The sequence below is a fragment of the Arabidopsis lyrata genome, assembly GCF_000004255.2.
Source record: "Arabidopsis lyrata subsp. lyrata unplaced genomic scaffold ARALYscaffold_7, whole genome shotgun sequence".
NCBI classification, from domain to species: Eukaryota; Viridiplantae; Streptophyta; class Magnoliopsida; order Brassicales; family Brassicaceae; genus Arabidopsis; species Arabidopsis lyrata.
In genome coordinates, this window is record NW_003302549.1 from 23,099,115 (window position 1) to 23,121,005 (window position 21,891).

A 21,891-nucleotide genomic window follows, 5' to 3' on the forward strand; every position below is an offset into this window, starting at 1 on the left:
TATCGAAAGCAGAAAAAAAAAAACATTAGAAGGATTCGAACGTGGAATGTTGTTTAAAGGAGAAAGTCCTTACCAATAGACTAAGAAACAACTTCTACCCTAAATATATAAAAAAAATATTTTGGTGTCTAAAGCCTTTGTTTTGTGGGCTTTAACTAGGCCTGGATATTTGGATCCGCGGGTCAGATTCGGGTAAAACCCGATCGGGTACGAATATGTCGGATATGGTACTCTGGGACCCAATTAGGTAAACTGAAAACATCGGTTCGGATTCGGTTTGGGTAAGGTCGGGTTGGTCGGGTTCGGGTAAGGTCGGGTTTGGTCGGGTTCGGGTTCGGGTTCGGGTTCAGTTCGGGTATGGTCGGGTTTGGGTAAGCAGATATAGGACTCATCAATATAAAACTCATATAACCGTACCCGCTTCAAACCGGTTTTTTTCGGGTCGGTTCTGATTCGGATACTCGGATTCGAATTTTTTGCCCATGCCTAGCTTTAACCCAGGGCTGGCATTGGTTAAAAGAGGGATTAATTGGTTATTGGTCGTTGTACTTTAGTTTATACGAATCATCACGGTCGACCCGTCTAAAAGACAAGTAAAGCACTTGCTTTAAGCCACAAGATATAATACTTCAAGAAAGGCAACATATTTTATATTATTTTTGGTCTGTAGTCAAATTCGAATCCTTCCTTTGCCATTCATGTAATTTTTTTTTTTTTTTTTTTTTTTTGTTAAGGGAAGACCTTAAGCATAGCACCCTTCCAGTATGTGCAATGGAAGTCACCAGCCTAGGCCACTCGTCTTCTTGATCACGAGCTGACCCCGTCCAGGTAAGTTCTTTTTTTTTTTTTTTCAATGGGCACTTTCCTTTATTTTCTTCTTCGGTACACTTATTAGTTATTACTTGATTGTTTGATTCTTTTTTCTTTGGTGAAAAAAAAACCTTTAATATCTAGTTATTATAATGATTTGTTTATTATTCAAAAACAAAAGACAAACCTCAACAAATCAATAAATTTGTTGCAAATAATTTAGAAGAGTTAATTTTCATAAGGAATAGAATGTTTTACACTTCATTAAAAACAGGTAATGATTTTTATATTGTTTAATATTTTAATATTTTTTATTGTTAATATTTATATAACAGGCCACCTAAAACATAAAGATCGATCCTGCGAATCATCTAACACAAAGCATCTATATATTTTTATGGTTCATCGAACTAACCCAAAAGGTGTTTGAGATCGACTCTACGAGCGTTGGATGGACTTTCTCGACAAAAAGATTTGAGATCATGAAAAGGAAAAAAAAAATCCAATACAAATAAGATTTGCGCGAAATTTTTGACTAAATCAAGTGTAACTGAGAAGGATTTTGGCAACTCATGGGAAATTATTGTTGTCCGTATGAGTACAAAGAAAAACCCAATGGGCCGACTCAAAGTCAGGTTATCTAGTCTTAGAGCATCTCCATCGGTACAACTTTTGAGAGTATCTCCTAATTTAAATAATAGAAAAAATTCAAAAAGGAGAAGAGAAGGTGAGGAGAATGTCTCAGAGTTTCTCACTGCAGAAACTCTGAGACACTCATATGCATATGTGTCAGTTTTTAATTGGTATAATCTAAAATAACAGAAAAACAATTAATTACAAAATTAAATTACAATAAAATATTAATATATTTTTCTTTAGACACTCTTTTTGGGTATGAGAGCGATGGAGATGGTCTTACAATCTTATTGTCTCGTTTGATGCTAAGACGATCACTAAGAAGCCCCATGAATTAGAATTTAGCTTTGATACCATAAAAACAAAGTTTATATATAGACCGTCTGGATTTTTTATTAGCTTCTTTTTTATAACTATAAACGTTAATATCATTAGAAATAAAAGTTGGTTGTTACAAAGTAAACCTTTTGGCTTTAAAAGCTTGGCAAAAAAAATTAAAAACAAGATTTCAAGATTGGGAAATCACATAAAGTAAGCTCATGATATCGAGAGTTACCAAGAGGCGAAAGCGCTTGTAGTACCGTCTTGCATTGATGATGTTTCTGATTTCTAAGTTTAAATGCTTGAATATCAATGTGAAAGCGCTTGTAGTACCGTCTAAGTATTTTCGATGTGAAGTATATATATCAATGTGAAGTATTTGTACAATTTTCGATGTTTTGACAGAAACTACAATGAATAAAAATAGCAGGAAAAAAACTAAAAACTGCAGAATAATCAGACAATAACAAAAACAAAAAGAAAAACGAAAACCCAGAGCGGAAACAAGAGAAGAAACACCAATTTTGAAATGCCAAACTCAAAAATTTGCTTTATTTCCACAACTCTAGAGTTTGGCATTAAAAGTGTAGAGTTGGGACTGTCCCATCTTTTTTCCTGCAAAGTATTCATGTCTCTTTATCAAATTACATCATTCTATATAGTAAACCGAGTAGAACCGACCCTATATAGTAAACCGATCCTGATCAAACCGAACTTTTTTATTTACCAAATCGAACTGAAAAATTCGACATCATGATCCTTCCATTACCAGATTACTAGAAATTCGAACTAAGCAAACCTAACCAATCAAATATCTAATGTACAAAGCCTAATCGTTAAGAAAACCCACTCTACTATTTTCTTATTTGTTTGTTTGTTAAAGACTTAGACTATATGTTCCGGTCAATACTTTAATCTCACACGATGGATCGGTCAGTGGACTTTTGTTGAATAGTGAATGTTCGTGTTTTGGATATTTTATATATTCGAACCAATCCAAAGTTGCTGCATTCTAAAATGAAAATCTTCATGGGTTATAGTTGAATAAAACTTTAATTCCTACAAAAAGAATATTTTTACTATCACATTCAAAGTATATGATTACAAAATTAATTATTAGGATCAACTTCAAGGAAACGAACAAAAGAAAAAACAAACCCAACATGATCTACAATCGTCAACGCGCGTAGCCAGCTCATGATCAATCACATAACGCGCTTTTCCGTCGTTTTATCAAATTACCTCAACACTCTAGCCGATTTCATTGACTTCAACATCACCATTTGACTTCTCAATCTTTCTATAAGTAACTGATCACGGTCTCGTATCACTTTGCATGCATCTAAAACAAACTCTATCTACTTACTCAAAACACACTTGCGATCTTATCTAAAACACAAACCAACAAAAGGAAAAAATGGGTTTGGTCCGATTCTTTTGTTCGTTCCTAGTCTTCCTTAGTTGTCTCATCGCGGTTTATGGTCAAGGTACAAGGATCGGGTTCTACTCGACCACATGCCCCAATGCCGAGACGATTGTTCAGACCACTGTGGCATCTCACTTTGGTTCAGATCCAAAGGTTGCACCGGGGTTACTGAGAATGCACAACCATGATTGCTTTGTCCAAGGTTGTGATGGTTCAGTGCTTTTATCAGGACCTAACTCTGAAAGAACCGCTGGCGCAAACGTTAACCTTCGTGGTTTTGAGGTCATTGACGATGCCAAGAGGCAGCTCGAGGCGGCATGTCCTGGTGTTGTCTCTTGTGCTGATATCTTAGCCTTGGCGGCTCGTGATTCCGTTGCTCTCGTAAGTATACAAACTAATACAAATATCATACATAAGCAAATTAAAGAATTAATCTCGATTGTTTTAAATGCCAATATGTTGTGTTTGCATTTAGATATGAGTAAGAAAAGAGAATTAAAAAGGCAACACAATTTTTTTTTTTTTTTTTGTTTTATCATTATTTCTGTGTTTTGTGTTTACGTTTACAAATAAACTAGATTTTAACCCGCGGTACACCGCGGGGCTATATTTTCTTAAAAAAATCAAAATGTAATTTGTTTGATAGATTATTTTGATTGTTAATTTTAGAATTTCACCCGTGGTATACTATCTTTTATAAATATCAACCCAAACCCGTCCCATCATATTACCCGTCCCGTGAAATTAAACATCATTTAGTTATTTTTCTTTTTAATAATACTTTTATTTAAAAGCTATATAATTCAAGTCAATTTAAAAATTTCTTTTAAATGGTTCCCATAAGATATATATACATATATATTAAATTTGTATAGAGTTGAAATAATATTAATATTACAAACTTTTTATATAATTTAAATATTATAAATATTTTTAAAAATATGCAATATATATTTTTTGTTATTGAATAAGAGGATATTATGTGTAAGAAATGTAGAAAATAAGAGTTTAATATTTTTATTATGGAGTCGCAAGAAAAATCTTTTATTTCTATACATGTTATTCGTTTATTAATAATAAAAGAAAACAAATCCTTTAAATTAGATATTAACTAAAATAAACGCACCATAATTACTTATTAAGTAACAACCAATAAATTTCACCAAAAAATATGTAACAACCAATAAATTCTAAAGGCAGTAATTAAAGAATGAGATATTAAAAAAAAATATCAAATAAGATATAAGAATCTTAAAATAATTGAATATCTAAATAATTTAATTGTTAGTGTCGATTTTAATGCCTTCATTAATGTGGATTTTTTTTTTTACAGAGAAATATTTCCTAAAGATTATCACATTAATGACTCAGAAAATTAAGGAAGATATGAATTTATGATTCTCGAAATCGTGTTGGTAATATCTTTAATTAATATTTTTCAAATTTAAATAATTAATGTCAATGGCATTCATCCGTAAATACATTCCAACTCCAGGATTTATTTGCTAAAAGTCATCCAAAAATGTATATATATATAGATTTTTTGGTTAAATTACTAAAAGTTGTTGTATATTTGTTGAAAGTAGTTACATCCTACATGTTACAAAACTTTGATATTAATTAAAAACATATATATAATTGAAAATAGAGATATTTTTTATATATATAATTTTAGATTTAAAAAAATTTACATGCAACATTTAAGTTTATTTTACTTGGTGACATCTATAATATTAAATAAGTATTGGTTACAAAAAAAAGGTAATAACAAAAATAAGGATTAACGTTTTTGTTTGGCTTTGTGTAGACGAACGGACAAAGTTGGCAAGTTCCAACAGGACGTAGAGATGGACGAGTTTCCTTGGCATCGAACGTTAACAATCTTCCTTCACCAAGTGACTCTCTAGCCATTCAACAAAGGAAATTCGGCGCTTTTCGCCTTAACACTCGCGATCTCGTCGCTCTTGTTGGTAAGTAATCTATTAGAAATCAGAATAGTTCCAAATAGATTAGTGTTGTGCACTGCATCATGCATGGTTCATATAAATATAATCAAACTCGTATGAATTTAATAGGAGGACACACGATCGGAACAGCTGCATGTGGGTTTATCACGAACAGGATATTCAACTCGACCGGAAACACAGCCGATCCAACAATGGACCAAACATTTGTACCACAACTTCAAAGACTTTGTCCCCAAAACGGCGACGGATCAGCGCGTTTGGATCTTGATACGGGAAGTGGAAACACTTTTGACACATCTTATTTCAACAATCTCAGCCGTAACAGAGGAATTCTTCAATCCGATCACGTTCTTTGGACTAGTCCTACCACGAGACCCATAGTGCAAGAGTTCATGACTTCTACAAGCAACTTTAATGTCCAGTTCGCAAGTTCAATGGTTAAGATGAGTAATATTGGTGTGAAGACTGGGAGAAATGGAGAAATTCGTAGGGTTTGCTCTGCTGTTAATTAATCAGTGATTAAGGTTTTATGGCTAACTTGTTCAAAGGGTTTCTTTTTTTATAGTTTGATTTTAATTTTAAACCAATAGAATAAAAAGGATATGAGAGATACCCAAAAGTGGGTTGTTCATTATTTGTATTCCATTTCTTTCGGTTTGATTTGGTGGAATTAATAAGGTTTAATTTCGTTACATGAATATAATTGGTGTTTTATTTATTGTCAAGCTTCAACAATTGATGAGTTCAACCTCCCAGTTTGATAAGCCTACATTTCACCTATCGGCGAAACACCGTAACACGGAGTACTTTCAGGTCGAGATGTTTCCGTCAGCCTTCCTCAAAAGACCGTTCTCTTGATACTGATTTATACATACATAAATCATTGTAACACTATACTAGTCATCATGGGGTCCCAACACACATATATGGGAAGTATGGAAGGATATAGTAATCAGCATAATCATAGTTAGGTAGGGTTGATACTCGTTTGCATATAATCCATTCCATATGCCCAAACAATCATTCCTATTCCTATTCAATTTTTATACTAACCGATCACAAGAACCAAATCCAATATTCGATATGGCTGAGCACGATCGATCTTCCTTTGATTATAACAATATCAACCCTCTTGGTTGAGCACGACCAAACCTTCTTTCCCAAAATAAAATTGCATTTAATTACAATAGTTAACGGTTCAGTATCACAAACCAGCCATTAGAATGCAAACTCCACCGTCGAATACAAAGATTGCCGAGTCACAAAGCTACCCTAAGAGTTTCGGCTAGTCTTATCAAAACATAGATGAGCCTCTGCTCGGTGTACTGAAAATTGCGTGAGAACCGGGTTTTCTCTTTCTCTCTTCTTCTCACGGTCTTTCTATCACTGTATAGTGTATAGAGTTTTTGATTTCGTGTGTGAGAACTCAGAGGCATATAGAAGAAACCTTATAAGGCGTGACCATCTCACACTATTTGATTTATTTTGTGTGGGAGACTAATGTGCCCTGTATCCCTCATAAGGCATATCCCTTAGTATAATTAGTTTTCCTAACTTAGGCTTGATTCCTGTTTCTAGCTACTTGGTTTAGACCCGCCAATACTATTGAGAACCCCACAGTCCAAGACTTGGTGTACTTGATTCCTAATAACTAGAGATCGCATGACAACAAAGTGAAACTGGTTGCAAAAGGGTTTCTCTAAGTACTGTACAAGGTGAACATTACTCAGATATGTTTGCCTCTGATTAAAAAGTATTGTATTATTCGACAAAATCTTACAATTAAAGAAGTTGAGGAAATAGTACCACCAAGAGTTTGAGCTGAAGTCAATGAGAATGAAGAACATGTACAAATTTCGAAAACAAAAAACATTATACGGTCGGAAATAAACAACAAGACGTGATATTTTCTTCAACAAAGTTTCCATATGATTCCAATTCATGCAAAAAACACATTGTGATATTACACGAAATGAATCATCATAATCATATAAGGATATAAAAGTAAATCATAACACAAACAATAGATAGATAACGAAACAGAGTAGCACCAGTTACATGGTGACCCAATACAACTTCAAGGTCTTATTATGAACCAGTACAAACTCAGACTCTGCAGTAATACAGAGATTCAAACAAACACAACACCAACATCGAAAGATATTATGTAGAAAGATATGTGACTTAGCTCTTTATTTAGTAGTTATTTGAAGCTAGGCAAACACACTTTCTCAATACACTCTCAAGTACTGAGAGGTTTTAGTCATCGTCTTCATCACGACGTCTCTGGTGGTGATGCTTGTAACGGTGCTTCTTCTTCTCCTCATCCTCATCAGAGTCATTGTCACCCTGTAAATTTTGTATAGAGATGATTAAGTTAAGAAAAAACAGTATCATTTGTAATATTCTATAAAATGACATCGATTCAATCAAATATCCTACAAGCTGTCCAAATTCAACCAAATACCGAACCAGGGAAGTCATATGGGATCCTAGAACTAGCTTTTGATTCAAGCAAACTCAAGAAAATCCTTTTCAAAATGTGAAGCAGAGAGATAATTGTTGACATGTATCCAGACAGAGACTTTAAAACAGGGTTCTTCGTAATGTATGTTCATAGATAGCTAGATCATGAATGAAGATAAAATTATCGCTAAAGATATAAACTTTAAACAAGGTTCTTTATAACGGACGTTTATAGAGATGGCTAGATCATCAATGAACCTGAATTCATCACTAAAGATATAAACTTTAGATGATTAGATCACTCTACACTATGATCAACAAAGGGTTTTAACCAATCAAACTTATTTTCCACACAACTTAAATCATCAATGAACATGAATCATCACAAAGATATCAACTTTAGATCAATATGGAGATCGATCACTCTAAACTATGATCATCAATAAAGGGGTTTAACCAATCAAACTTATTCTCCACACAATCTAGATCCCAACTATGGAAAGTTCACTAAACAAAAAAAGGTTCTTCAACTTACATATTTCTTGCGGCCATAGCTCCCTTCCTCATCATCACCAGAACCAGAACGGTTCCTACGCTGCTCATCATCATCATCGTCATTTCCACGGCCATAGCTAGGCTTCCTGTAACTCCCCTCTTCCTGCTCCTCAGACCTCCCATAGCTAGGCTTCCTATAACTTCCTTCCTCCTGTTCCTCAGATCTTCCATAGCTAGGCTTAATGTAACTCTCCACCTGATCCTCAGACCTCCCATAACTAGGTTTCCTGTAACTTCCTTCCTCTTCCTCAGATCTTCCATAGCTAGGCTTCCTATAACCTTCCTCTTCTTCCTCAGATCTTCCATAACTTGGCTTCCTATAACCTTCCTCTTGTTCTTCAGATCTTCCATAACTTGGCTTCCTATAACCTTCCTCTTGTTCCTCAGATCTTCCATAGCTAGGCTTTCTATAACCTTCTTCTTGTTCCTCAGACCTTCCATAGCTAGGCTTACGCTCATACTCAGTCTCCGATCTCCCACCATATCCAGATTCAGGTCTCCGACCATACTCAACCTCAGTTCTTCCACCACCACCAGATCCATACTCCGATTCAGTCTCCGTCCTTCCACCATAACCAGATCCATAACTCTGTTCAGGTCTCCGACCATACTCCACCTCCGTTTGTCCACCGTATCCAGATTCAGTCTCCGTCTGACCACCATAACCGGATCCATACTCCGATTCCGGTTTCCTCCCATAACCGGATCCAGATCCATAACCAGGATTTGGTCTTTCACCTTGAACATGGCCACCACCACCTGAATCGGGTCGAAATGCGGGTCGTGGCTTGGGTCGAGAATAGCTACTGTACTCAGTGTTAAGAGCTTCATCTCCGTAAGCAGAAGGCTCATGGATCTGAGTAAATTCAGGTCTCTCGTATTCGAAATCATCATCGACACCAGATGAGAGAGGGTAACAAGTCTCATCGGAAGGTGGAATCGGACGGCCGTAAATCACCGTGATGTCGTAACCACCACTGTACGGCGTTGGATCAAACTCATCGAAATCGTCGACATCGTCTTCGTCTCTTGTGTAGTACGGCATCGTTTTAGAAGAAGCTTCTCTGTGTTTTTTACTTTTTCCTTGGATCTAATCAAAATGATAAAATGAGAAATTTATACGCAGAGGAAGATGATGAAGAAGACGAAGAGTTTAAAAACGCTGCGTTTTGAATTATTAATTGTGGATCCCATTTTCCTGGTGTTTACATGGAGACCACTACGATTCGGGAAAGCTGTGCCACGTGGCTTTATCTTAATTGGTATAAAAGCAATTTGATTGTACCGATTGCCGACGGATCGAACCGGGAGTGGGCAAATGTATGATTTATAAGAAATTAAGGGACTATATTACAAATAGGAATATAATTTATGAATTAGTGTTGTCTTGATTTTGTTGGTTTATGATTTTGGAAAAGAAAAAAATGTGTCTCATATTTTTTGGTTTATGGTTTTTCCCTTTTAAATTTAGGTTTATTTGTAGATTTTAATTTCCTTTTTGAGTATTTTTTTTAAGGCTTGTATATATTATATTTTAATTATTTATAAATTATAACCATTTTTTACCTTTTAAAAAAGAAAAAAGTCTTTTGGGCTATTTTTAAACGGGAAAATCCCATAAAGAACCTTCAAAGTGACACCAACTCCCACTTTAAACCTTTAAAGTTTTACACTTCCATTTTAATACCACAAGGTAAAAACATTAGCAACATAATACCCCAAAATAGCTTATATATTCGTGGTCCCACAATATATAACGGAAAGAAAATTTCCGGAACAAATAACAAGAGTTACTCCGTTTGATTTATTGTCCATGTGCTTGATTTTTTTAATTAAGAGGGATAATTTAAAATTAAAAGGGATAACTAAAATAATAGAAATAATAAAAAATAATAAAAAGGTTAAAGTAAAACCCCCAAATCGTTGGGATCTAGGTTTCATGAGAAAAAAAAAAAAAACAAAAGAACAAGAGAGGGAGAGAGCCGGCCGTGAGAGAAGAAAGAAGAATCCAAGAACGTAGGTCGGCCATTTCAAGTGTTTGGCGACAAGGCGTATGATATGTCTAACAATGACCCTCAACGTCCATGACTTTGAATGTTTTTGTCTTTCAATTTCTGTTTTGGGATTCATAGTTTTTGTTATCAATTTCTGGGTTTTGGGACAAAGTCTGTCTTTTGATGTATGTTCCGTGAACTTCCCGTATCTATGAATGAAGTTTTTTTTTTTTTTTTTCGGCAAATCAAATATATTGATATCATAAAAGTTTACAAGGTACATAATAGATACAAAACAACCATTGTACGCAAATGTATGAATGAAGTTTATTATTTTAAAAAATTTTCTTCTTTTTTCCTTTTTAATTTTAAATTATTCCTTTTAATTATATAAAGTCACGTTTGATTAAAAAAATACTCAAGAAAACAGATTTAATCAAACAGAGGTTAATGGTGTTAAGTGTTCTGTTAACAGATTCAAAAATTCTGTTAAATATTGTGAGCCTACAAATATATAAGTCATTTTGGGGTATTATGTTGCTAATGTTTTTACTTTGAGTTATTTAAGTGGAAGTGCAAAACTTTTAAGGTTTAAAGTGAGAGCTGGTGTCAATTTGAAGGTTTTTTGTGGTATTTTCCCATTTTTAAACAAATCTTCACTGTTTGCTTCTACTATTTATGTCGATAAAGTATAAACAAATCTTTGGATAATGAATACAACTAATTTATTTCCACAATATTTATCAGTGGGGATGGTTTATGTAAGCTAGATATAACCCTAATTTATCATCTTTCTTCTTCACTGCTTGCTTCTACGTACTATTTCCGGCGACCATGATCTCCGAAGTTGAACTACCGCAGAAAGAGAAGAGAAATTTGAGTTCTGAACCACCGTCGTTTTCATCGCTCCCAGACGAAATCATAGAGAACATTCTTGCACGTATCTCTAAATGGACTTACCCTAATCTCTCTCTCGTCTCCAAAACATTCCTCTCTCTTCTCTCTTCCCCGCAACTATACAAGACGCGATCTCACATCGGAACCACCGAACCATGCCTCTATCTCTGCTTAAAACTGCGTTATGATTCATCTCATCCCCAATGGTTTACTCTTTGGATGAAACCTGATGAAAACCTCACCAGTAACGGCGAGACTATGCATGACTATTCGTTGATTCCGCTACACTCTTCTTCCTATTCTTCACCCGTACTATATAAGAATTCCACCGTATCTGTTGGTTCGGAAATCTACGTAATCGGTGGACTCCTCCAGGCTCCGTCTTCTTCTGTTCGGATCCTTGATTGTCGGATTCACATGTGGCGTGATGGGCCTAACATGACGGTAGCTCGATCCGAGCCAACCACTGTTTACCTCGATGAGAAAATATATGTCATAGGAGGTTGCAAGAATGATGAGTCTACCAATTGGTTAGAGATATTCGACATAAAGACTCAGTCTTGGAGAGCTTTGCCTGGTCCTGTTACTGATCAAGAGTTACGTTGCAAATATATTAATGTCCCCGTTGCTTTTAAAGGAAAGCTTTACGTAGCGGCAGAGACAAAAGACTACACTTACGAGCCCAAAGATGGTACATGGAATGTCGTAAGAGAGAAATCGATATTCAAAGATATAAGACATTGGTGTGTGATAGAGGATGTAATGTACTCTTGCACTTACGTTGGGTCTTTAATGTGGTATGACTTTGAGGGTAGAGAGTGGAGAGAGATCAAGGGTTTGAACGAATTTAATGTCGGCCTTACATGGTATTTAAAAAAGAGGTCTGTCCATGGAATAGTTAACTATGGTGGGAAACTTGTAGTTATATGGAGGCAGTGGTATAATGATGACGGCAAAGGATGGAATACTAAAGTTGAGTTCTCTAAGATTGCATTAGAGAAGCGCCATAAAGATGAGATTTGGGGTAAGACGGAGTGGGTTAATACTGTGCCTGAGATCCCCAAGTCATATTACTCCTTAACTTGTGTAGGCGTGTAGCTGAAATTTGGAAGTTATAGGTAATGTTGAGCGGGTTAATGTTTCTCGCGAGTCATAAAAATTCGTTGCATTGTCGTTCTTTTTAGCTTTGAACGTGTTATATATGTTGTTCTTTTTACATTGGTTATTGTGCTTTTTTTCATTTGAAGAATTTGACTTGCAAGTGAAGTTAATATTATAATCTTTAACAAAAAATAACTTATCACTGGAAGAGTCTGAATTGGAATTGCAAGAATGTATTATATAGGACACTAGATAGTCGTCTTTAAGAGATAGCCTCTATTTCTGCTTGGAATAGTTAGGTATGGTATCTGGAGCAAGACAGTGAAGAAGGGAAAACTGAAATTTGGTATGCTAAGACTGCCTTAGAGAAGCAAAATAAAGTGGTATGCATCAACAGATTACATTTGGGTAAGATGAAGTGGGTTAATTCTGTCCATACAGTTCCCAGGTTGTGTTACTTCTGCTTCACTTGTCTGGCCGTTTCAATTTGATGATTTGTAAATGATGGTATAAACAACATTATGAAATCATCCCGTCTTTGTTCTTTGAAGCAACATTTTGTTGTTGTTTTTAGGGTAAATTGCATGTTATGGCAGTTGACCAAGTTTTAATTTCAAGTTTTGGCAAACTGAGAATGGCCTTTCATGTTTTGACATTTTGGCGAAAATCTGACCATTTTACCCCTACCAACGGACCGATGTACTGTTCACTGTACGGTTCAGTTAAGCGGTTCAGTTACGTACACTGTTCCGGTTAAGCAATATATTTCGTTCTTAATTGATTTGTGCGGGAGTACAGTGACAAGTTGGGATTAAAAACATTAAAACACAATGAGACATCAGTATTTAATGCCCAAAAAGTTTAGACATGACTCATGTCACAATTAATGCAAAAGTCATCATTACTTTTTCTAATATTAGTTTATATGCGTGAATAGTTGTAAGAGACAAACATGATCCATGAAACAAACAAATTTTTCTGAACGAATGTGATTCTGCATCGGTTTGATCTTCTTGATTTACAAAGTTTGGAGCCAAGACAAGCATTGAACGTGTAAGTAATGAAATTGGTTAAGAAGTTTTTTGTTTTAACACACTAGGGTCTTGATTGTGTGCTAAGATCAACATTGTTTTTATATAAAAACCCAGAATATTTTTATTTCCACTTTTTTTAGTTGAAATTGCTAAATGAGGATAGATTTATGTTTATAAGTGTGTAGTTGGGAATTCTTTTTGTTTTTTGTAGATATAATCATGCTTTCATTTGCATTTAATGGGGTTCTGCTGAATTTATGATGCAGGTTGGTAATGGATATTCCCGTATTTACTATGGTGGGTGAGTGAAAATGCAAAGAAGAAGAATGGAAATTTGAACCATGGGAAGGCTGGTTTGGTCGTTGTGTACGTGTTAGGCAAAACATGACGTACACGGCATTTGTACGTACATTATGCGAGGTTTTCAGTTTGAAGTGCACTGAATGCAATCCAATAATTAGTTACTGGATGCCGGGAAAGATGTCAGTGATGATAGAAAGTAAACGCCCTCCTGTATACATTGACAATCAAATGAACCTGGATACATTCTTTTTGATTCGTGGTGGGGATCCTAGTGTCACCTTGTTTGTCTCTTTCATTACAACCGTCAATACTGTCCCTAGGACCGATGGTGAGAGTTACCGTGTGTGTGGGAGTGCAACGACACCAAATCCCATCCTAGCGGCTTCAAATGTAGATGGAAATAATGAGGCCGTAGATGAGCATGACGACGTTGAAGACGATAAAACAGATGAGGATGAAGAAGAGGAGGAGGACAACGAAGATGGTGCTGGGTATGATGATTATCAGGGTGATGATGGATCTATGGGGGGAAGTACCCTCGATCCTACTATAGACGGTAGTGAAGGCAGTGGCGAAGATTACGATTACAACAAGTGGAACGATTTAATTATTGAAGAATATGGAATAGGGAATGTTGAGGAGGACGTCATTCTCACTCAACAAACGGTTCAACATCCAGGGGAATTCAGTCGTCTATTGGCAGAGTGTACGTACACAAGTCATGGAGGAAATAACTCGGTTGACCGTACACCAACGGTGACTCCAAGACGTACGTGTCAACATGGTTTGTACCAATGTACGTACACAACAGAATGTGTACAAGATACAGGCAGCAAAGGTAACACCGATACCAATATTAATGGTATAGACGATGTCTCTGGGGATGATGTTATCGACCGTGGTATTGGAGATTCCCCAAGTGGGACACTGAATGATAATCGGCTAGTTACTGCACCTGGCGGAGATAACATTTCTCATTCGGGTGACCGTACACCAACGGTGACTCCAAGACGTACGTGTCAACATGGTTTGTACCAATGTACGTACACTACAGAGTGTGTACAAGATACAGGCTGCGAAGGTAACACGGATACCAATATTAATGGTATATACGAAGTCACTATCGACCGTGGTATTGGAGCTTCCGCAAGTGGGACACTGAATGATAATCGGTTAGTTACCGCAGCTGAGGCTTACGAAGTGTATAATGACTTTTCTACATTACATGGTGGCGAGTTGGAGATTCTCGATAATGATGCTACTCCGGTATTCGATGATTTAGCCAATTTACGAGATGATGAGACACAAGTCGAACTGAGTACGACAGGTGAGACTTTGTATGTCGGGAGTGTTTTTATGAACAGAAAAGTCATACAACAAACAATGTCTTATCTCGCAATCAAACAATGCTTTTGCTACAAGCAACGTAGGTCATGTCCTACAAGATTGGAGATGGTCTGCGTTGATGATACTTGTCCATGGCATTTGACAGCTCAAGTTGTCAAGAATTCAGAATGTTTCAAAATCACATCGTATGATACCACCCATACGTGTGACATCGACACTCGTAAGAATTATAATAAACATGCTAGTTATAAGCTTCTCGGAGAGGTAGTGAAGAGCAGATACAGTTCTACGCAAGGGGGTCCGAGAGCTGTCGATTTACCACAGTTGCTCCTAAATGATCTCAATGTTCGGATTTCATATTCTACCGTTTGGAGAGCTAAAGAGGTTGCAGTGGAAAATGTAAGGGGGGATGATATAAAAAGTTACAGGTTTTTGCCTACCTATTTGTATCTTCTTAAATTAGCTAATCCGGGTACGATAACTCACCTACACTCTACACCTGAAGCTGATGGTACGCAGCGCTTTAAGTATGTTTTTGTATCTCTCGGGGCTTCTATAAAAGGTCTGAAGTATATGAGGAAGGTAATTGTCGTAGATGGAACGCAGCTAGTAGGACGTTACAAGGGATGTCTCCTCATTGCATGTGCCCAAGACGGGAACTTCCAAATATTTCCAATAGCGTTTGGTGTTGTGGATGGTGAGACTGACGCTTCATGGGTGTGGTTCTTTGATAAATTAGCTGACATTGTTCCAGACAATGAAGATTTAATGATTGTATCGGACAGACATTCTTCAATATATAAAGGCCTCAGTGTGGTTTATCCGAAAGCTCATCATGGTGCATGTGCAGTACACCTTGAGCGAAATATCTCCACCCATTATGGTAAGTATGGTGTATCTGGATTATTCTTCAGCGCTGCTAAAGCTTACAGAGTGAGAGATTTTGAAAAATACTTCGAACAGTTAAGGGCTAAGAGTGCTGCATGCGCAAATTACTTAGAGGAAATTGGATTTGAGCATTGGACAAGAGCTCACTGTTGGTGTCGGATCCCGCACCAGAAGTCCGCGACCAACCAAAGATTGCCACGTAGTCAAAATAATGGCCCATAAAGGATGAAGCCCATTGGACCCATGGGCCGAAGGAGCGGTCGAAGTGGTTGTCACTACCTCGAGAATCCGAAGTGACTGCACTGTGACACGAGTTCGGTGTAGAAGACACGGGTAAGCCGGCTCAAGGACACTTGGGCCAAAAAGGCGAGGCCCATGAAGATCAGAGTCAACTCAAAATTCAAACGTTGAGCATTAAAGTCAAAGAATCAAAACGGACACATTTAAGAAGGAATAATTGTACTTAATTACTCATTTTAATGTCGTTTCTCTATGTATAAATATAGAGGCCAATGGCCATGTAAGGGGGATCTTCCTCTCAAGAGAGAAATATTATAGCAATTTTCGTAGCAATTCACAAGTTTTTATACATTCATTTTTATCCCTCAAGAATAATCTTTCCCACTTAATAAAATACTTGAGTGTGTGTGAATCCGACATCCACACTCACTGTAAAGGGGAACGCTACAATATCATGTCTAGCAACAATTCGGAGTCTATGAATAATGTCTTAACAAGAGCCAAATCATATCCGATTGTGTACATGATAGAGTTCATTCGAGAGGTCCTAATGCGATGGTTCGCAGCGAGGAGGCAAAAAGTGGCTAGGTGTAAGTCTTTAGTGACGCCTGAGGTTGATGAGCGTTTTCTCCAAGATTTGCCTGCGTCAGGGAAATTAGCGGTTAAGATGTCTGGACCGTGGAGTTATCAAGTTACAAGCAAGTCAGGTGAGCATTTTCATGTCGTTCTGGACGAGTGTACGTATACGTGTCTTAGGTACACAAAGTTGAGAATCCCATGTGAACACGGTCTAGCAGCTGCAATCGAGTTTGGAATAGATCCGAAGGTTGTTGTAGGATGGTGGTATGGACTTCAAACGTTTTCCGATTCTTTTCAAGAACCGATTCTACCTATCGCGGATCCGAAGGATGTTGTCATCCCACAACATATATCGGATTTGATACTAATTCCTCCATACTGTAGACGACCACCAGGAAGACCAACAACCAAACGGATTCCATCTAGAGGTGAAAACCGGGTAAGTGCTATCATTCAAACGTGTACAGATTTTTCAAACATTATGTTTTTAGTATAAGATACGTAGATTATTAACTTATTGTTGTTGTCATTTCAGAAAAAGAGACAGAAAAGACTTATTCCGAATCAGTGCACACGATGTAGACAAGCAGGTCATAACAAGAAGACTTGCAAAAATCCTATTTAGTTCTCCTCATAAGCTTTATGTCTCCGCGATGACAGTATACGTTTATGTGTGGACAGTGTGTACCAAAGTGTTGTGACGGTGTACGTACGTTTAATGTTTGCCATCGTATAACTATGTACGTTTTCTGAGTGTACGTTTTTGTTAGTGTACGTGTTTGTTGTGTCTGTGTACGTATAATCTTCATGCAATAAACGGTTACAAACGGTTACACACTTTTGTATCTCAACCGTTGGAACACTTTCGCACTACCCACCGCGTCCGTTACGGAATTTCCTTATTTAAGCCACATCTCCTCCTCAATTTTATCCACGTTCCTTCAAACGAAAACCCTTTCACATTCGGCAGTTACATCAATCAAACACAAAGTCTTTCGATTGTTCTTGCTAACCGTGTGATGGACGGGTATCACACCATCTCCGAATTGTGTCCTCAGATCACTGGGTGGACAATTTGTGTATTTGTCGTGAGAGTGTTTAAGAAGTTTGTTGCGCCCAACATCTTCGAACTCGGCCTTATCTTGGCAGATAATTCGGTAGTTTCCCTGTGCCGTGTTTGTGTTTTTTTATCATACGTTAGGTTCAATTCTATATAAATCTGTTATATATCATATTCTGTAGGGATCCCTTTCCCGTATCGAGGCCACCATTGATCGTCGCCTTGCTCCTTTTTACATAGACCGAATCAAAGAAAATGAGTGGAAAATTGTGACCACTTTCTTGGTCCGTAACGTCGCTGACCCAGTGAGAGCAACATCTCATGACTACGGCATATGGTTTATGGATCGGACCGTCGTTACTAACGCCTTACGAAGGGACCCAATATCGTTTTACGATTTCACTCAATTCGACTACATTTTGGAGAAAACAGTTGATAAGAAAGTTTTAGTCGGTGAGATGTTTTTTAAGTTACGTTTTATTTACACATTTTTGAAATTAGAAGTTTGTTTCTATTTTTTGGCCCTTGATGTAGATGTCATTGGAGCGTTGTTGGAGGTTGGCCACTTGACCGGAGACTTCTACGGTCTCAAGCTTCCTTTCAAGATCAAAGATAGATAGTAAATGTTCTTTTCACATTTGATTCACTTACACTTTTTAATCTAAACGCTGACTTGATTCTTCTTTTAATCTAATGTAGCAACGAAGTTTTGGAATGCGAAGCACACAATGAACAGGCGTTGGAATTCCAAACCTTCTTTCGGAGTCTAGGTCAGCGCAATGTTGTTGTCGCACTCGTCTTCTGGCGTTTAACCGACAGAGCTAATCCTAAGGTTGTGAGTCATGGTCCTGTGTCAAAGGTCTTTGCCGATCCGGACACACCGGAAGTGGAAGAGATCAAGCAGGTCATTTTTTAGATAGGGGGATTTGTTTTCCCCAGTCTTCTTATTATTAAAGACCAGATTTATATTAAGTATTGTAAAACTACATAAACTTGTTGTTGTTTTCTAATTACTTGCATTTGTATAATAAACTATTGGGTAACTGTACGTACATTTTATACGTACAGTGTCTACAATTACAATTAATTTGCCAGTGTACGTTTTACTAGCTTTTTGGTTCTTCAATCAGCAAATTGTACGAAACCCGTGTTCGTACACGAAAACATACATATATCATAATTGTTGTCCTCAAACAACAAAAATTTCATTCATTCATAATTAAATGCCCGAAGAAGGACATACATTCAAGAAAGACAAACTATATATTAGATGCGGAAGCAATAAACTAAAAAGTAGAGCCCGAAGCATACACATGAGCCGGAAAATTGTATGCCTCATCCGTCATTATCAAAGTCATATCTAATAGAAGACACACATCTCCCTCGCGTACCAGTAAAAGAAACACGCTCTGCAGCCGGAACTGTACGTGCAACGGCCAAGACATGCCGGTGTGTGCACATACCTCCATGAACGTTGCCAGAGCCGAGGACCTTCGGTGTGAAGCTGGCTTATGTGATACATCACCATCTCCCCCACTGCGTGAGCTGCCGCTAATGTGGGTGTCATCGCCCAGAACATATCGCTGACTGGAAGAAAGTCGACATGGTTGCCAGTACAAGTTAGGAATAAGCCGGTCGCGAAGCAGGCGAGAGGGTTGGATGGAGCGACGGAGTTGAGTAGTGTAATGCTGTGGGCCACCGTTAGGAAGCTGCTTGCCTGGCGGACACCTTCGAGGTATATAGCCGGGATCGCACCCCTTTCCAGCAAGAGGCTGAAGTAGGCCCTGAAGGGAGACTCCGGCTGCACGAAGTGAGGCCATGTGATAAAGTCGTCCATCACTATTGCGTTTACGTCACTTGCTTCGACCAAGTGGCGGAGGGTCTCGATGGGAGTCTGGGATACGGGCAGGTAGTTGATGAGGACGGAAATCGGGTTTGGCAATTGTATTGCAAGGTACATCTCGGTTGCAGGGGTTGCGGGGAAAGCCATGTTGTTAACAAAGGAGGTTTAGAAATAATCTTGCAGTTGATGAAAGAAGGAAGTTTTAGAATAATGTGAGCAAATAAATTTGTGTGTGTGATATCGTTTATATAGGGCCTAAATATTGAGTTCATGTACATGGCTACATTTGGGGGGGGGGGGAACGCATTAATAAAGTGTCATTATTTTAAAGTTCCTCTTGTCTGACAAATGCAAGTGTACATTAATTGCAAACCGTGTACGTAAAGTAAGGAGATTTATGGGAAAAGATAGAGGTCATTCTATGAATAGAGCTTGACAGTATGCATTAAATAACCACTCCAAAACTTGTAGATATGGGTTATTACAGGTCAAATCAATCAGCATTGCATCATCATTTACTACCATCTCGAAAGTCGCTTCTCATATTTCTAGTTTCAAACCAACTAAAATACGTGTACACAGTAACGTATACCCGTGTACGTATGTCTACCCTTATTACGTTCTCTGACTAAAAGTTTGAGTTGATGTCTGTCGCCGAATTAGGGGAAAAGATTGAGTTCATGTATATGGCTAAATCTGGAGGAAACACATTAAAAACCAAATCTCTTTCTTTTGCAATTTCGTTTTATCTGACAAAAGACAGTGTACATTAATTACAGGGATGTGTACGTATATATGTACATTAATTTACGTTTTTTTTTTTTTTTTTGAAAAGATAGAGGTCATTATCAATGGCTAAATCATGTCAGTATGTATTTACTGATAATTCGTAAGCCTGTGTAGACAAGGCACCATTATCTAACATTAAGAAACTTGTTTCTCAATTTAATATAAAATATTACAATTATTTGTAACCATTCATAAGATTGAGTAGTATATGAGAAACAAGCAAGGATGTAGATAAAAAGATATTCATTACTGATAAGCCTATTTACAATTGCAAAGGCCACATATTATAACATAAAAACTTAGAAATTCAGATAATATTACGTAAGAAATCCCTAGAGAATTTGACTAATTCTTCTCGCACACCACCAGAGGTAACATACGTTGCACACATTCTTGAAGGGTCCAGATCTGATGTAACACATCATTGCGCAAGGAGGCGTTTGAATACCACGTTCCTCAGGGTACGAAAAGGTTGCGCCGTATGTGTTGTTTAACCTAATTCCATAATTTTTTATTTCTTCTAGGAGTTCCTCACACATGTCACGTGTTTCTTCTGATTCCAAAGCGTAATGGTTGTTTGCGAACAGGCGTAGGTACACACCACCCATGTGAGCATTCCCGTCGCATATGCACAGAATAGCGCAGGCCAGGGTTGCATCGGCGTGCCTTGGTACATTCCGCTGTAAAAGTACAATGGCGCCCTTAATGTCAGACTCATGGGTAACTAGACGCAGTCCTTCATGGTAAATAGCAATCGGGTTACCAGCCTCTAGACACCTTTTGAAAAAGGGTCTATATCGACCTTCAGCGTTGATGTCATTCGGATCATGGCCTGCCGCATGGAAGTCATCGGGATCACTGCACATGCTATAAATATTAGCATCTTTCAAGACATCCGGCCTGTAGACAATGTTTCTTCCACCACGCCCTGATCTTAACAGAGGTCCGAGGTACCACCAACATTTTTCAGCCATTTTTTTGGCTATCTTGGCTAGCAAATCTTCTGGTAGATTTGGTGTAGACATTTCTTGGAATTTGGTGTTTCAAAACAATGCAATTCCTACTCTTAAATAAAGAACAATGAAGTTAGTTGGTTAAGTTATGGTTGTAGTTAATGCAATCTTACGTAAGTGATGATGCAGTGGGGGAGGGTTGTCAAATCAATGTAAGTAAAGAAATAGATATCTTATTATGAGAAAAATCGACTTTGTGTAAAAGACGTACGTTATATAAGATGTACGTACACATGTTGGTTTTTGAATAAGTGTACGATGTGCAGATTGTTTAGAGAAGATAGTTATAACGATTACATAAATATTTTGAGGATCTTCATAATTAATTACGTTGTTCTAACTAGGTTGTTGAAATAAGGAAATAAGTACTAGGAAATAAAAATAATTCAACATCCAGGGATGATTACAATAAACGCCGATTACCACACTCGCGCTTGCCGTGCTCGTAGATTTCTGTTGCGTACACCTGACGGTAGGTGGCCATATCTGCTTCTTGAATATTCACCAAGTCTGACATTGGGTTACCAAACGCCAGCAACTCCAAGAACTTCATTGCGTAAGGCCCGCAATCTCCTGTACTTGGGTTTTGAGCGACCATAACATTTCTCTCATAGGCAAAAGG

The 21,891-nt window shown here is 37.4% G+C and overlaps 5 protein-coding genes across 7 annotated transcripts; 4 read left to right on the top strand and 1 right to left on the bottom strand.

The window, feature by feature from the left end:
- The first annotated feature begins 3,097 nt into the window (after positions 1 to 3,097).
- On the top strand, positions 3,098 to 5,858 carry LOC9306844 (peroxidase 62). The gene is made up of 3 exons (XM_021017303.1): positions 3,098 to 3,574; positions 5,001 to 5,163; positions 5,269 to 5,858. Exons 1-3 carry the CDS (start codon positions 3,185 to 3,187, stop codon positions 5,670 to 5,672), a joined length of 957 nt encoding a protein of 318 aa, XP_020872962.1. The 5' UTR covers positions 3,098 to 3,184; the 3' UTR covers positions 5,673 to 5,858.
- Positions 5,859 to 7,123: 1,265 nt separating this feature from the next.
- LOC9304781 (uncharacterized protein At5g39570) lies at positions 7,124 to 9,291 on the bottom strand. Of its 3 annotated transcripts, none has more exons than XM_021017297.1 (3): positions 8,596 to 9,291; positions 8,162 to 8,550; positions 7,124 to 7,509 (listed from the first exon to the last, which is right to left on the bottom strand). In XM_021017297.1, the coding sequence occupies exons 1-3, from the start codon at positions 9,224 to 9,226 to the stop codon at positions 7,420 to 7,422; spliced, it is 1,110 nt and encodes a 369-aa protein (XP_020872956.1). In that variant the 5' UTR covers positions 9,227 to 9,291; the 3' UTR covers positions 7,124 to 7,419. The 3 variants fall into 3 exon arrangements, with proteins under 3 accessions (XP_020872956.1, XP_020872957.1, XP_002870774.1); XM_021017298.1 differs by having other exon boundaries at positions 8,162 to 8,418; positions 8,551 to 9,291; XM_002870728.2 differs by having other exon boundaries at positions 8,162 to 9,289.
- A 1,562-nt stretch (positions 9,292 to 10,853) lies between these two features.
- Positions 10,854 to 12,736, top strand: LOC9306845 (F-box/kelch-repeat protein At5g39560). Its single transcript, XM_002868663.2, has 2 exons — positions 10,854 to 10,864; positions 10,946 to 12,736. The coding sequence occupies exons 1-2, from the start codon at positions 10,854 to 10,856 to the stop codon at positions 12,168 to 12,170; spliced, it is 1,236 nt and encodes a 411-aa protein (XP_002868709.2). The 3' UTR covers positions 12,171 to 12,736.
- A 3,699-nt stretch (positions 12,737 to 16,435) lies between these two features.
- On the top strand, positions 16,436 to 17,402 carry LOC110226276. Its single transcript, XM_021017328.1, has 2 exons — positions 16,436 to 17,003; positions 17,100 to 17,402. Exons 1-2 carry the CDS (start codon positions 16,440 to 16,442, stop codon positions 17,187 to 17,189), a joined length of 654 nt encoding a protein of 217 aa, XP_020872987.1. The 5' UTR covers positions 16,436 to 16,439; the 3' UTR covers positions 17,190 to 17,402.
- Positions 17,403 to 17,485: 83 nt separating this feature from the next.
- Positions 17,486 to 18,617, top strand: LOC110226281. Its single transcript, XM_021017337.1, has 3 exons — positions 17,486 to 18,077; positions 18,159 to 18,243; positions 18,324 to 18,617. The coding sequence occupies exons 1-3, from the start codon at positions 17,966 to 17,968 to the stop codon at positions 18,538 to 18,540; spliced, it is 414 nt and encodes a 137-aa protein (XP_020872996.1). The 5' UTR covers positions 17,486 to 17,965; the 3' UTR covers positions 18,541 to 18,617.
- The last annotated feature ends 3,274 nt before the right edge of the window (positions 18,618 to 21,891 follow it).